The 15,064-nt window shown below is 38.0% G+C and overlaps 1 protein-coding gene across 2 annotated transcripts in view; it reads left to right on the forward strand.

The window, feature by feature from the left end:
- Window positions 1–15,064, forward strand: part of OCRL (OCRL inositol polyphosphate-5-phosphatase) — a 353,818-nt gene that overhangs the window by 250,301 nt on the left and 88,453 nt on the right. For both annotated transcript variants that reach the window (XM_053699401.1, XM_053699402.1), the window contains exon 14: window positions 1,725–1,834. In XM_053699401.1, coding sequence (XP_053555376.1) covers window positions 1,725–1,834 — 110 coding nt within the window. The remainder of the gene's footprint in view (window positions 1–1,724; window positions 1,835–15,064) is intronic.

Raw genomic sequence — 15,064 nt, forward strand, 5'->3', positions numbered from 1 at the left:
ATAACCGGATAGCAGCTGGAAGCGAGCAGGATCGCTTCCAGCTGCTTTCCACACTGAGGACGTGCAGGGTACGTTCTCAGGCATTAACTGCCTTTTTTCTGAGGACGTACCCTGCACGTCCTCAGTCGTTAAGGGGTTAAAGGGACACAGAAAAGCAGTGCAAAGCTAATCACTGCAAAGAGATAAGTGTTGATAATGCCCAAAATGTTTTGCAATATAGAATAAGATTTAGCATTTAGATACTTTTTTTACCTCTAGTCAGTAACCTTTCTTGGGTGTGTTTGCTTAACTAATTAACAGGAGAGTAAAATCACAATGAAATGAATTGGATAGAAAGTGAAATTTGAAAGAACTTTGCTATTTACTTCTCCTATCAATTTTGCTTAGTCCTCTTTGAATCCTTTATTAATCCTTTGAGTGCTAAGCTGATTTAAAGGGACACTGAACCCAAATTTTTTCTTTTGTGATTCAGATGGAGCATGCAATTGTTATCAACTTTCTAATTTACTCCTATTATCAAATGTTCTTCATTCTCTTGGTATCTTTATTTGAAAAGCAAGAATGTAAGTTTAGATGCCGGCCCATTTTGGTGAACAACCTGGGTTGTTCTCGTTGATTGGTGGATACATTCATCCACCAAAAAACAAGTGCTGTCCAAGGTTCTGGACTTTCTTTTTCAAATAAAGATAGCAAGAGAACGAAGAAAAATTGATAATGGGAGTAAATTAGAAAGTTGCTTAAAATTGCATGCTCTATCTGAATCACAAAAGAAAAAAATTGGGTTCAGAGTCCCTTTAAGGTTTTTTTTTTAATTTTTTTTAAAAACGTTTGTATTTTTTTTTCCCAGATCCCCAGCACTTACAAGGTTAGGTGATTACCTTTCCAACGGTGGTTCTTGGGGGTCTGTAGCTGCTAAGATGCCTGAAATACAGTCTTCTAAGCAGCATGCCCCCTTTCCCTATACTTTGTATTGTAAATTGTTAACAAAGTTGTGCATTACACGTGACGTCACCGCACAAAATGGGATGCCTGTCACTATGCAGGCCTGATCGCCGGGGTAGGAGCGGGTGGGAGCCCCCAGATCTCCCTCAAGGTGGGATAGTGCTAGCGACGGCTCTGAGCCGTCGTTAGCACCAGAGTGGGAAACTCTGCGACGGCTCAGAGCCGTCGTTAGCACTCAAGGGGTTAAAGAGTAATCCTAGGTGAGCTCAACAATGTGTGTGTGTTTAGCCATATGGCAGTAGTGTTTGCAACAATATTTATAGCAAATTTACACATAGTTGCAAACGCTGCTACCATAGAATGCTATAGACACATGAACGTTTCTAAACTCCTATTAGCCTACCTAGGTTTAGTCTAAAGTATACAAAGAAAATGAAGCAAACTTTAGAAAAGAAGTAAATTGGAATGTTGTTTAAAATTGCATGCTCCATCTGAACAATGAAAGTTTAATTTTAACATTACTGTCCCTTTAAATAAATGTCTACAGCGTCTCCTACAGTATATTTGCGGTAACTGCAGCAAATATCTGGTTAATCTTGATATATCTGTTTAAATGTGTTCAACTTAGGCAAAAAGTAAGGTCACACATAAATTGCAAGATATCTTTACTAAATGTAAAGAAATATACATAATTATTATTGCTTAGTCTTAAAATAAATACATTTTTGTTCTTTTTAGTATATACATAGTGTCATCTTATTCTGTCTCTCTTTTGTCATTAGTTAAATATCCAGAGAGATCTGAAAAATGTCTTCACAGATTTTACGGAAGGCAACATCAATTTTATCCCAACGTACAAGTTTGACCCTAAAACAGATCATTGGGATTCCAGGTAAACAGACTTGTTATGTGAAGAGTTCACACTTTAGGTATATTGCATATTAAATGTATTGGTGCTGTTGCCATGGTTGGGGAGTCCCAATAGATGTGCGGGATGATCAACTATCTGTGGCAGTATTGTTTGTAACATCTTGACATGTCATGTTTATTCTCATAATATTGTTGTACACATCTTTTTATAAAAAAAAAAAAAAAAAAAATGACAATAAAAATACTTTTAACATAAATGTATTGGTGCGCTGCTCTAATTAAAGTGAATGTAAAGTTTAATGAATCAGTGCCCGGTTTTTAAAAATACTCTTAAAAACAGGGGCACATTCATTCATTAAACTTTACTATGAAGCTGATTTTTTTTAAATACTTTTGTTCGATGGAAAGCAGACCGGTGATCCTCCGCCCGGAGCTCCTGCTGTACTTAGCACAGCAATGACGAATCTGGATTCCTAAAATCGTTGCGTGGCCCCTTTGGCGTCCAGCTTGTTAGGCCATGCAACGATTGGAGGAAGCCGGATTTGTTATTGCTGTTCACAATCTTCAGCTGTTCACAATCATATTGGTGCAGTTAGTAGTGCCCTATATGAAGTATACCGATATAAGTTGTTTACTTAGGAGTTCAGGTTATGTGATTCACTAGTGCTATCTTGTTAATTAAAAGTTATTATACATTTTTCTCTGGTATAGCCATACATTTAAACAGGGAAGTTTCTCTTAGATTTATGTTTATTTCTTTAGTTCATTCAGTAAATATATTAAACTTTGCCTATGTCTATATATATTTTTCTTTCATGTAATTGGCAAGAGTCCATGAGCTAGTGACATATGGGATATACAATCCTACCAGGAGGGGCAAAGTTTCCCAAACCTCAAAATGCCTATAAATACACCCCTCACCACACCCACAATTCCGTTTTACAAACTTTGCCTCCTATGGAGGTGGTGAAGTAAGTTTGTGCTTAGATTCTACAATGATATGCGCTTCTCAGCATTGTTGAAGCCCGATTCCTCTGAGTACAGCGAATGTCAGAGGGACGTGAAGGGAGTATCACTTATTTGAATACGATGATTTCCCTAACTGGAGTCTATTTCATAGGTTCTCTGTTATCGGTCGTAGAGATTCATCTCCTACCTCCCTTTTCAGATCGACGATATACTCTCAATTTACCATTACCTCTACTAATAACTGTTTTAGTACTGGTTTGGCTATCTGCTATATGTGGATGGGTGTCTTTTGGTAAGTATGTTTTTATTACTTAAGACACTCTCAGCTATGGTTTGGCACTTTATGCAATTATATAAAGTTCTAAATATATGTATTGTACTTATATTTGCCATGAGTCAGGTTCATGTGTTTCCTTCTGCAGACTGTCAGTTTCATATTTGACAATGTAAACACTTTAAGAAATGTATTTCTTACCTGGGGTTTAGTCTTTTTTTCAATTTGACTACTTTTTGCAATTGCGGGTGTTAGGCCCGCGGGTGCGTCAAATGCTAGACTTTATTGCGTCTCTTTTGGCGCGAAAAAATACGTTTATGACGCAACTTCGTCATTTCCGGCGTCATACGTGACGCCGAAACCTTTCACGCGGCGGCGTCATTAGGGACGCAAGTGTGTCATTTCCGGTCATTTTTCATTATTTCAATACTCCATTGATGTTTGCCTCCTGTTTTTTTCTCTATCAAGAGGCCTGTGCTTTTGCATTTTTTCCCATTCCCGAAACTGTCATTTAAGGAAATGGATAATTTTGCTTTATATGTTGTTTTTTCCTCTTACATTGAGCAAGATGTCCCAATCTGATCCTGTCTCTGAAGTTTCTCCTGGAACACTGCTGCCTGACATCGGTTCTACCAAAGCTAAGTGCATTTGTTGTAAAATTGTAAAAATTATTACACCGAATGTCATTTGTAATAGTTGTCATGATAAACTTTTACATGCAGATAGTGTTTCTATCAGTAATAGTACATTGCCAGTTGCAGTTCCTTCAACTTCTAATGTGCATGATATACCTGTAAATTTTAAAGAATTTGTTTCTGAATCTATTATGAAGTCTGCATTTCCACCTTCTAATAAACGTAAAAGGTCTTTTAAAACTTCTCATTTAGCTGATGAAATTTCAAATGACCAACAACATAATAATTCATCCTCTTCTGATGAGGATCTATCTGAAACAAAAGATCCTTCCTCAGATATTGACACTGACAAATCTACTTATTTATTTAAAATAGAGTATATGCGTTCTTTATTAAAAGAAGTGTTAATTACTTTGGATATTGAGGTAACCAGTCCTATTGACGTTCAGTCTAATAAACGTTTAAATACTGTTTTTAAACCTCCTGTGGTTTCCCCAGGTGTTTTTTTCCATTCCTGAAGCTATTTCTGATATAATTTCTAGGGAATGGAATAAGCCAGGTACTTCCTTTATTCCTTCTTCAAGGTTTAAGAGATTGTATCCTTTACCAGCAAAATCTATAGAGTTTTGGGAAAAGATCCCCAAAGTTGATGGGGCTATTTATACTCTTGCTAAACATACCACTATTCCTATGGAAGATAGCACTTCCTTTAAGGATCCTTTAGATAGGAAGCTTGAATCTTATCTAAGGAAGGCCTATTTATATTCAGGTCATCTTCTCAGACCTGCTAGTTCTTTGGGGTCAACTTTTTGGTTGGAAAATTTAGCGCAACATGAATTGGATTCTGACATATCTAGCATTGTTCGCTTACTGCAACATGCTAATCATGTTATTTGTGATGCCATTTTTGATATTATCAAAATTGATGTTAGATCCATGTCTTTAGCTGTATTAGCTAGAAGAGCTTTGTGGCTTAAATCTTGGAATGCTGATATGACATCTAAATCTAGATTACTATTTCTTTCCAAGGTAATAATTTATTTGGTTCTCAGTTGGATTCTATTATTTCAACTATCACTGGAGGAAAAGGAGTTTTTTTGCCTCAGGATAAAAAACCTAAGGGTAAATCTAAGGCTTCTAACCGTTTTCGTTCCTTTCGTCAGAATAAGGAACAAAAACTCAATCCTCCTCCCAAGGAATATGCTTCCAGTTGGAAGCCTTCCTCAAATTGGAATAAATCCAAGCCATTTAGGAAACCAAAGTCTGCCCCTAAGTCCGCATGAAGGTGCGGCCCTCATTCCAGCTCAGCTGGTAGGGGGCAGATTAAGGTTTTTCAAGGATTTTTGGATAAAATCTGTCCAAAATCATTGGATTCAGAGCATTGTCTCTCAAGGGTATCGAATAGGATTCAAAGTAAGACCTCCTGTGAGAAGATTTTTTCTTTCACGCATCCCTGTAAATCCAGTAAAAGCTCAGGCTTTTCTGAAGTGTGTTTCAGACCTGGAGTCTTCAGGGGTAATCATGCCAGTTCCTCCTCGGGAACAAGGTTTGGGGTTTTATTCAAACCTATTCATTGTACCAAAGAAAGAAAATTTGTTCAGACCAGTTCTGGATCTGAAAATTTTTAATTGTTATGTAAGAGTACCAACTTTCAAGATGGTGACTATAAGGACTATTCTGCCTTTTGTTCAGCAAGGACATTATATGTCCACAATAGACTTGCAGGATGCATACCTTCATATTCCGATTCATCCAGAACACTAACAGTTTCTGAGATTCTCTTTTCTAGACAAGCATTACCAATTTGTTGCTCTTCCATTTGGCCTAGCAACAGCTCTAAGAATCTTTTCAAAGGTTCTGGGTGCCCTACTATCTGTAATAAGAGAACAGGGTATTGTGGTGTTTCCTTATTTGGACGATATCTTGGTACTAGCTCAGTCTTTACATACTGCAGAATCTCACACGAATCAACTAGTGTTGTTTCTTCGGAAACATGGTTGGAGGATCAATTTACCAAAAAGTTTCTTGATTCCTCAAACAAGGGTCACCTTTTTAGGCATCCAGATAGATTCAGTGTCCATGACTCTGTCTCTAACAGACAAGAGACGTTTAAAATTGGTCGCAGCCTGCCGGCACCTTCAGTCTCAGTCATTCCCTTCAGTGGCTATGTGCATGGAAGTTTTAGGTCTCATGACTGCAGCATCAGACGCAATCCCCTTTGCTCGTTTTCACATGAGACCTCTACAGCTTTGTATGCTGAATCAATGGTGAAGGATTATACAAAGATATCACAATTAATATCCTTGAATCCCAATGTACGACACTCTCTGACATGGTGGATAGATCACCATCGTTTGGTTCAAGGGGCTTCTTTTGTTCGCCCAACCTGGACTGTGATCACAACAGATGCGAGTCTTTCAGGTTGGGGAGCTGTTTGGGGGTCTCTGACAGCACAAGGGGTTTGGAAATCTCAAGAGGCGAGATTACCAATAAATATTTTAGAACTCTGTGCAATTCTCAGGGCTCTTCAATTCTGGCCTCTACTAAAGAGAGAACCATTCATTTGTTTTCAGACAGACAATATCACAACTGTGGCTTATGTCAATCATCAGGGTGGGACTCACAGTCCCCAAGCTATGAAAGAAGTATCTCGGATACTTGCTTGGGCGGAATCCAGCTCCTGTCTAATCTCTGCGGTGCATATCCCAGGTGTAGACAATTGGGAGGCGGATTATCTCAGCCGCCAGACTTTACATCCAGGGGAGTGGTCTCTCCATCCAGATGTGTTTTCTCAGATTGTTCAGATGTGGGGGCTTCCAGAGATAGATCTCATGGCCTCTCATCTAAACAAGAAATTTCCCAGATACCTGTCCAGGTGCAGGGATGTTCAGGCGGAAGCAGTGGATGCGCTGACACTTCCTTGGTGTTATCAACCTGCTTACATCTTCCCGCCTCTAGTTCTCATTCCAAGAGTGATTTCCAAAATCATCATGGAACAGTCTTTTGTGTTGCTTGTGGCTCCAGCATGGCCACACAGGTTTTGGCATGCGGATCTGGTTCGGATGTCCAGTTGCCCGCCTTGGCCACTTCCGTTACGGCCGGACCTACTATCTCAACGTCCGTTTTTCCATCAGGATCTCAAATCATTAAATTTGAAGGTATGGAAATTGAACGCTTAGTTCTAAGTCATAGAGGTTTCTCTGATTCAGTGATTAATACTATGTTACAAGCTCGTAAATCTGTCTCTAGAAAGATTTATTATAGAGTTTGGAAGACTTACATTTCATGGTGTTCTTCTCATAAATTCTCCTGGCATTCTTTTAGAATTCCTAGAATTTTGCAGTTTCTTCAGGATGGTTTGGATAAGGGTTTGTCTGCAAGTTCCTTGAAAGGACAAATCTCAGCTCTTTCTGTTTTATTTCACAGAAAGATTGCTATACTTCCTGATATACACTGTTTTGTACAGGCTTTAGTTCGTATTATGCCTGTCATTAAGTCAATTTCTCCTCCTTGGAGTCTTAATTTGGTTCTGAGGGCTTTACAGGCTCCTCCATTTGAACCTATGCATTTTTTGGACATTAAACTACTTTCTTGGAAAGTGTAGTTCCTTTCGGCTATCTCTTCTGCTAGAAGAGTTTCTGAGCTATCTGCTCTTTCTTGTGAGTCTCCTTTTCTGACTTTTCATCAGGATAAGGCAGTTTTGCGGACTTCTTTTCAATTTTTACCTAAGGTTGTGAATTCTAACAACATTAGTAGAGAAATTGTTGTCCCTTCTTTATGTCCTAATCCTAAGAATTCTTTGGAGAGATCCTTACATTCTTTGGATGTGGTAAGAGCTTTGAAATATTATGTGGAAGCTACTAAAAATTTCAGGAAGACTTCTAGTCTGTTTTATTTTCTGGTCCTAGGAAAGGTCAGAAAGCTTCTGCTATTTCCTTGGCTTCTTGGTTGAAACTTTTGATTCATCAAGCTTATTTGGAGTCGGGTCAAACCCCGCCTCAGAGAATTACAGCTCATTCTACTAGATCAGTCTCCACTTCTTGGGCTTTTAAGAATGAAGCTTCAGTTGATCAGATTTGCAAAGCAGCCACTTGGTCCTCTTTGCATACATTTACTAAATTCTACCATTTTTATGTATTTGCTTCTTCGGAAGCAGTTTTTGGTAGAAAAGTTCTTCAGGCAGCTGTTTCAGTTTGATTCTTCTGCTTTTTGATTTAAGTTTTTTTCTTTCAAAGTGAAAATAAACTTATTTTTGGGTTGTGGATTATTTTCTCAGCGGAATATGGCTGTTTTTGTTTTATTCCCTCCCTCTCTAGTGACTCTTGAGTGGAAGACTCCACATCTTGGGTATTGATATCCCATATGTCACTAGCTCATGGACTCTTGCCAATTACATGAAAGAAAACATAATTTATGTAAGAATTTACCTGATAAATTCATTTCTTTCATATTGGCAAGAGTCCACGAGGCCCACCCTTTTTTTATGGTGGTTATGATTTTTTGTATAAAGCACAATTATTTCCAAATTTCCTTTGTTGATGCTTTCTACTCCTTTCTTTATCACCCCACTGCTTGGCTATTCGTTAAACTGAATTGTGGGTGTGGTGAGGGGTGTATTTATATGCATTTTGAGGTTTGGGAAACTTTGCCCCTCCTGGTAGGATTGTATATCCCATATGTCACTAGCTCATGGACTCTTGCCAATATGAAAGAAATGAATTTATCAGGTAAATTCTTACATAAATTATGTTTTATCCTTCACAGTTGCGCATGTTATACGCTCCTTTGAAAAAACATTTTATTTTACCTTAGCTCCATGTGATGTAACTGCTGATTACATATACAGTGGGACCTCGGTTTAAGAATTTAATTCGTTCTCCGGGATGTTTCTTATTGCGAAAAATTCGTAAACCGAAACACGGTTTCCCATAGGAATGCATTGAAAACCAATTAATGCGTTCTGGAGGTGAGAGAAAAAGTCAAATAAAGTCTACAAAACCTGCTGCAAAAGGCTCCAATGGCTCCAAAAGGCTCCAAAATTTGCTGCAAATGGCTCCAATGGCTCCAAAAGGCTCCACAACTTGCTGCAAATGGCTCCAAAAGGCTCAACAACTTGCTGCAAATGGCTCCAAAAGGCTCAACAACTTGCTGCAAATGGCTCCAAAACCTCTCCAACTGCTACCCACACTTCAGTATGCAGGGAACACTTGCTTCGTATTGCGAAAAAAATTCGTAAACCGAGGGGCAAACCGGAACATTTGTTTCGTATTGCGAAAAAAATTCTTAAACCGAGACAATTTTTTTCAAGATTTTGAATTCGTAAACCGAAATTTCGTATACCTAGTCGTTTGTAAACCGAGGTCCCACTGTATATGCATACGTTTTCCCCTTGGTTTATAATTTACATTAGAGCCCCTGGTAAGGCTAGATATAACCCTTTTACAATGTGTACTCTTACATAATCTTAGTGACTCTTAAGTTTAATTGGTATCTCAAACTCTTCACCTAATTTATCATAAAGCCAAGTTAGTCTCACTTTATACTATATTTAATATAAATGTTGAGTGAAGCACTTGCACACCTTAGAGGGTCAAGTCTGCCACACAACCTATAAATGTGGGTCTACCACTAAGATTAATATTCTAAGGAACATATGTGAAGTGTTAGAGTTAGCATCCTTCCACTAATCACTATACGAGTTCCCTATTATTAATTAACAAGACATAGTTAATTGCTAGCATTCCCCTATAAGGAGCTCCACATTTATACTCTGATGTAGATCTCAGTGGGTTCCCTATCAACATATTACCTTTAGGCCCTCTATGATAGCCATTAGGGGTCAATATGAGAAACTTCAAGATATCAGTTACTCTAAATTATATACCTTATCACTTGAGACATTTGAAGGGACACTCAATCAAAATTAAACTTTCATTATTCAGATAGAGCATGCCATTTTAAACAACTTTCCAATTTACTTCCAATAACAAAATGTGCACAGTCTTTTTATATTTTAACTTTTTGATTCACTAGCTCCTACTGAGCATGTACAAGAATAAGTGTGTATGAATTTGTGAATGGCTGCTTGCTGTCACATGGTACTTGTATGCATTTGTGATTGGCTGATGGCTGTCACATGGTACAGGTGGAGTGAAAAAAAACATAACTTTTAAAATTGTCAGAAAAAAAATCTACTACTCATTTGAAGTTCAGACTAAGTGCTATTGCAATGGCTTGTTATCTTGCATTTGTTGATTATGCAAATCTACTGTGTTGACTGGTCCTTTGAGTAACTTCCTTATCTGAGGTTTCCTTTTCCAGTTATTCTTCTTTTTAATTGCTAAGATATCAAGCTCACTCTCTCATATCCTATACTTTGCTATCTTCTATATACTAGAAGGTCCAAAATTGTCCATATTTTACAGTTTTACTCCTGCCATTCTGTTCACTTTTACTATTAAAAGTCCAAAAGTGACATTAGCTATAGAAAGAGGTAGTTTAACCTTCTTTTTTTTCTTAAACCACGAATATTACAGTTGCTAGCTCTCCTCTTGCTAGATTTATAAGCTTGTTTAGGTCCAAGAGTGACCTTATGAGATTTGAGAGGATTTTATATGAGAAAAATGAGTTTTCATTCATATACTGTATGTTCACTGTTATTGCTGATATATGTGCCTCTCAGTGTAACTGATTGTTTATAGCCTAATTTTCTTATTAGATTGTACAATGTTTAGCCTATATCTTACATTTATCAGTATGTAATTCTCTTTCATATCAGCCTGAAACTTGTAACTTTACTATCATTATAAGTGTACATATAATCTATTTTGTCATTGCTAAAACTCAATAATAATAATAGCTACAAAATAAGCTGCCTTAGCCTTGCTAGTTTTTCTTATACTCAGGGGTAAATTGAGTAGGTCCTGAGCAACATACACAGTACATAATTCCTTAGAGGAAGTAAAAGGATGTGGCTAAATTGCATGCTCAATTTGAGATAAATAGCTCTCACAGAGTATATTGACCTGACAGAGTGGAACATGCTTGTAAAACACATGCAATATATGTACAGGGAGGGTTATCAGTAAATGATTCCTCTAATGTGTTAATATTAGTGAGGACAAATTAATTTTGTTCCATTGTGTGTAATGGAAACACCAGACATACACATAAACAATAAAATTGGATAAGAACACTACACTAAACTTTATAACTCATTTGACACTTTTATTTGGACTTCATTATATGCTCCCAGGCTCCAGATTCTACTCCAAGCAACTCCCTGGCAGAAAAATGAATTACTCATTAAGAAATTTAGAAATTACTGCCCTATAATTTCCTGACCTGATTTATGCCTATTAACAGCTCCTGAGTGAATAGGAAGCTGAGGGGGCGGGGCAACCCCGGGAGAGAAGCCAGTGCCTCAGGGAAGGCTTCAAAGCCATTGTGAGGATAATAAAATTATGCTTGACATGCTTGAGCATTACATACAACTGTGGTATGCGTTTGAAAGTTGGTCTTATTAGCACGCTTACAACAAATTAATCATATCATTCCATTCAAAATGCTAAAGATCACAGAATTTAAAGAGACACTCAATAAAAATTAAACTTTCATTATTCAGATAGAGCATGCAATTGTAAACACCTTTCTAATTTACTTGCATTAACAAATGTGCACAGTCTTTTTATATTTAAACTTTTTGAGTCACCAGCTCCTACTGAGCATGTGCAAGAATAAGTGTGTATGCATTTGTGAATGGCTGTTTGCTGTCACATGGTTCGTGTATGCATTTGTGAATGGCTGATGGCTGTCACATGGTACAGGGGGAGTGGAAAAAGACATAACTTTTAAAATTGTCAGAAAAAAAAATCTATTCATTTGAAGTTCAGACTAAGTGCTATTGCATTGTCTTGTTATCTTGCATTTGTTGATTATGCAAATCTACAGTGTTGACTGGTCCTTTAAGAGACATTAAATCAGATGCAAGTCTTTCAGGTTGGAGGCAGTTTGGGGGGTCTCTGACAGCACAAGGAGTTTGGAGTCCTCTGGAGGCGAGGCTTCCTATAAATATTCTAGAACTTCATGCTATCTTCATGGCCCTTCAAGCTTGCCTCTGTTGAAAAGGGAATCTTATCTTTGCTTCCAGTAAGACAATGTTACAGCAGTAGCTTATGTCAATCGGGGGGGGGGGGAACGACTCTCAGTTCCCTGGCCATGAAGTAAGTGGTTTTTATTCTTTCCCTGGACAGAAACCAACTCTTGTATTCCAGGAGTGATTAATTGGGAAGCAGACTTCCTCAGTCGTCAGTCTCTGTATCCAGGGGAGTGGTCCCTTCATCACGAGACATTCAGTCTGATAGTAGATCTTTGGGGTCTACCAGAGATAGATCTGATGGCCTCTCGTTGAACAACAAACTTTCCAGGTATCAAAATGCAGTAGCAGTAGATGCTCTAGTACTTCTATGGTCATTCTAGCCTGCTTATCTTTTTCCTCCTCTGGTGCTTCTTCCCAGAGTAATTTCCTAGATAAAACAGGATAAATCAGTTGTAATCTTGATTGCCCCAGCATTGGCTTGCAGAATTTGGTTTGCAGATCTGGTACAGATGTCCAGTTGCCCTCCTTAGCCTCTTCCTCTTCGCCCAGACCTGTCTCAAGGTCCCATTTTCCATCAGGATCTGAAATCTCTCAACTTGATGGCATGGAAATTGAATGCCTAGTTCTGAAACATAGAGGTTTCTCAGATTCTGTTTTTGACACTCTCTTATACAGGCCCGCAAGCCTGTCTCTAGGAAGATCTATCACAAAGTTCGGAAAACTTACATTTCCTGGTGTTTGGATCAGGGTTTCTCTTTGAATTCCTAGGGTTCTCCAGTTTCTGAAGAATGGTTTGGATAAGGGTTTATCTGCCAGTTCTTTGAAGGGACAGATTTCTGACCTTTTTGTATTGTTTCACAGAAAGATTGCTACTCTTCCTGATGTTCATTGTTTTTTTTCTGGCCTATTTCTCCTCCTTGGAATCTTAACCTGGTATTAAAGGGATAGTCTAGTCAAAATTAAACTTTCATAATTCAGATAGAGCATTCAATTTTAAACAACTTTCTAATTTACTCCTATTATCAATTTTCTTTATTCTCTTGGTATCTTTATTTGAAAAAGCAAGAATGTAGGCTTAATAGCCGACCCATTTTTGGTTCAGCACCTGGTTAGTGCTTGCTGATTGGTGTCTAAATGTAGCCACAAATCAGCAAGCGCTACCCAGGTGCTGAACCAAAAATGGGCTGGCTCCTAAGCTTACAGTCAAAGATAGCACAAGAAGAAAGTAAAATTGATAATAGGAGTAAATTGGAAAGTTTCTTAAAATTGCATGCTCTATCTGAATCATAAAAGTTTAATTTTGACTAGACTATCCCTTTAAGAGTTTTTCAAGCTCCTCCTTTTGAACCCATGCATAAGTTGGATATTAAACTACTTTCTTGGAAATTGTTTCTTTTGGCTATTTCTTCTGCTAGAAGAGTTTCTGAGTTGTTGGCTCTTTCTTGTGACTCTCCTTATTTGATTTTTCATCAGGATAAGCAAGTTTTTAGGACAGCCTTTAATTTCTTGCCTAAGGTTGTTTTATCTATATTAGCAGAGAGATTGTTGTTCCTTCTTTGTGTCCTAATCCTGAGAATAAATCAGAAAGATCTTTGCATTTCCTGGATGTTGTCAGAGCATTGAAATATTATGTTGATGTTATTAAATTATTCAGAAAGACTTCTAGTCTGTTTCTTCTTTTTTCTGGTTCTCAAAGACCAGAAAGCATCTGCAGTAGTTTTAGCCTCTTGGTTGAAGCTTCTGATTCACAGAGCTTATTCAGAGACAGGTCAGTCTCCTCCACAGCAGATTACATCTCATTCCACCAGGTCAGTTGCCACTTCTTGGGCCTTCAAGAATGAAGCTTCAGTTTATCAGATTTGCAAAGCAGCTACTTGTCTTCTTTGCATACTTTAACAAAATTTTACCATTTTTATCTTTTTGCTTCTTCCGAAGCAGCATTTGGTATTAAGGTCCTGCAGGCAGTTGTCTCTACGTGAGTTTTGTATCTTTATGTTTAAGTGCATATATCAAAATGTATATTCTTACTCGTGGACTTTCACAGCTTGGGTATTCCCATAAATAAGAGATCATGCACTCTCACAACCTGTATGAAAGAAAACATCATTTATACTTACCTGATAAATTCCTTTCTTTCATGGTGGTGAGAGTCCACAAGCCACCACCCTTTTCTTAGAATTGTTTTGTTTTGTTTTTTTTAATTGGAGCACATTTTTCCCCCTGCTAGCTCTTAATCCCTTTTTTACCTCATGGCTATATGTTAGACTGAGGTATGTGTGAGGTGGGAGGGGTTTGGGAAACTGCCTCCTCCTAGCAGTAAAGAAGTAATTTCCATGAGTGTGGAATAGTGGACTCTTACCACCATAAAAGAAAGGAATTTATCAGGTAAGTACAAATTATGTTTTTCTGGTTGTATTTTAATAAAGAGACTAAGAAATAATTATATACAGTCATGGCCAAAAATATCGGCACCCCTGCATTTCTTGTCAGATAATGCACCACTTTGCCCAGAAAATTGTTGCCATTACAAATGTTTAGGCATTCCCATGTTTATTTATTTTGTTTGTATTGGTATGACACAAATAAGTGGAGAAAAAAAGCCAAATCTGACACATACAACGCAAAACTCCAAAAAAAGACTGCACAAAATTATTGGCACCCTCAATTTATTATATTGTGGCACACCCCTTGGAAAAAAATAACAAATCAATTGCTTCCTGTAACCATTAATGAGTTTTACACCTCTCTACTGGAATTTTGGACCACTCTTCTTTCGCCAACTGCTCCAGGTCTCTCAGATTAGAAGGGTTCCTTTTCCCAACTGCTGTTTTGAGATCTCTCCACAGGTGCTCTATGAGATTGAGATCTGGACTCATTGCTGGCCAGTTCAGTACTCTCCAGCTCTTTATCTTAAACCATTTCTGGGTGCTTTTTGAAGTGTGCTTTGGGTCATTGTCCTGCTGTAAGACCCGTGACCTCTGATGGAGACCCAACTTTCTGACACTGGGCCCTACATTGCACCACAGAATTCTTTAGTAGTTTTCAGATATCATAATGCCATGCACACATTTTAGACATCCAGTGCGTAAAGCAAGAAAGTAACCCCAAAACATCTGTGAACCTCCACCATGTTAGACTGTAGGGACTGTATTCTTTTCTTGAAAAGGCTTGACATAGACAGTAGTTTGAAGATGGTTACCAGATGCTTACTGGCTGTGACAGGCAGCAGTTGTGGAGTTTGCACATGCTCCCTGGCAGTGACAGTTGGAGTTGCGC

Source organism: Bombina bombina, chromosome 1 (genome assembly GCF_027579735.1).
Source record: "Bombina bombina isolate aBomBom1 chromosome 1, aBomBom1.pri, whole genome shotgun sequence".
Taxonomy (NCBI): domain Eukaryota; kingdom Metazoa; phylum Chordata; class Amphibia; order Anura; family Bombinatoridae; genus Bombina; species Bombina bombina.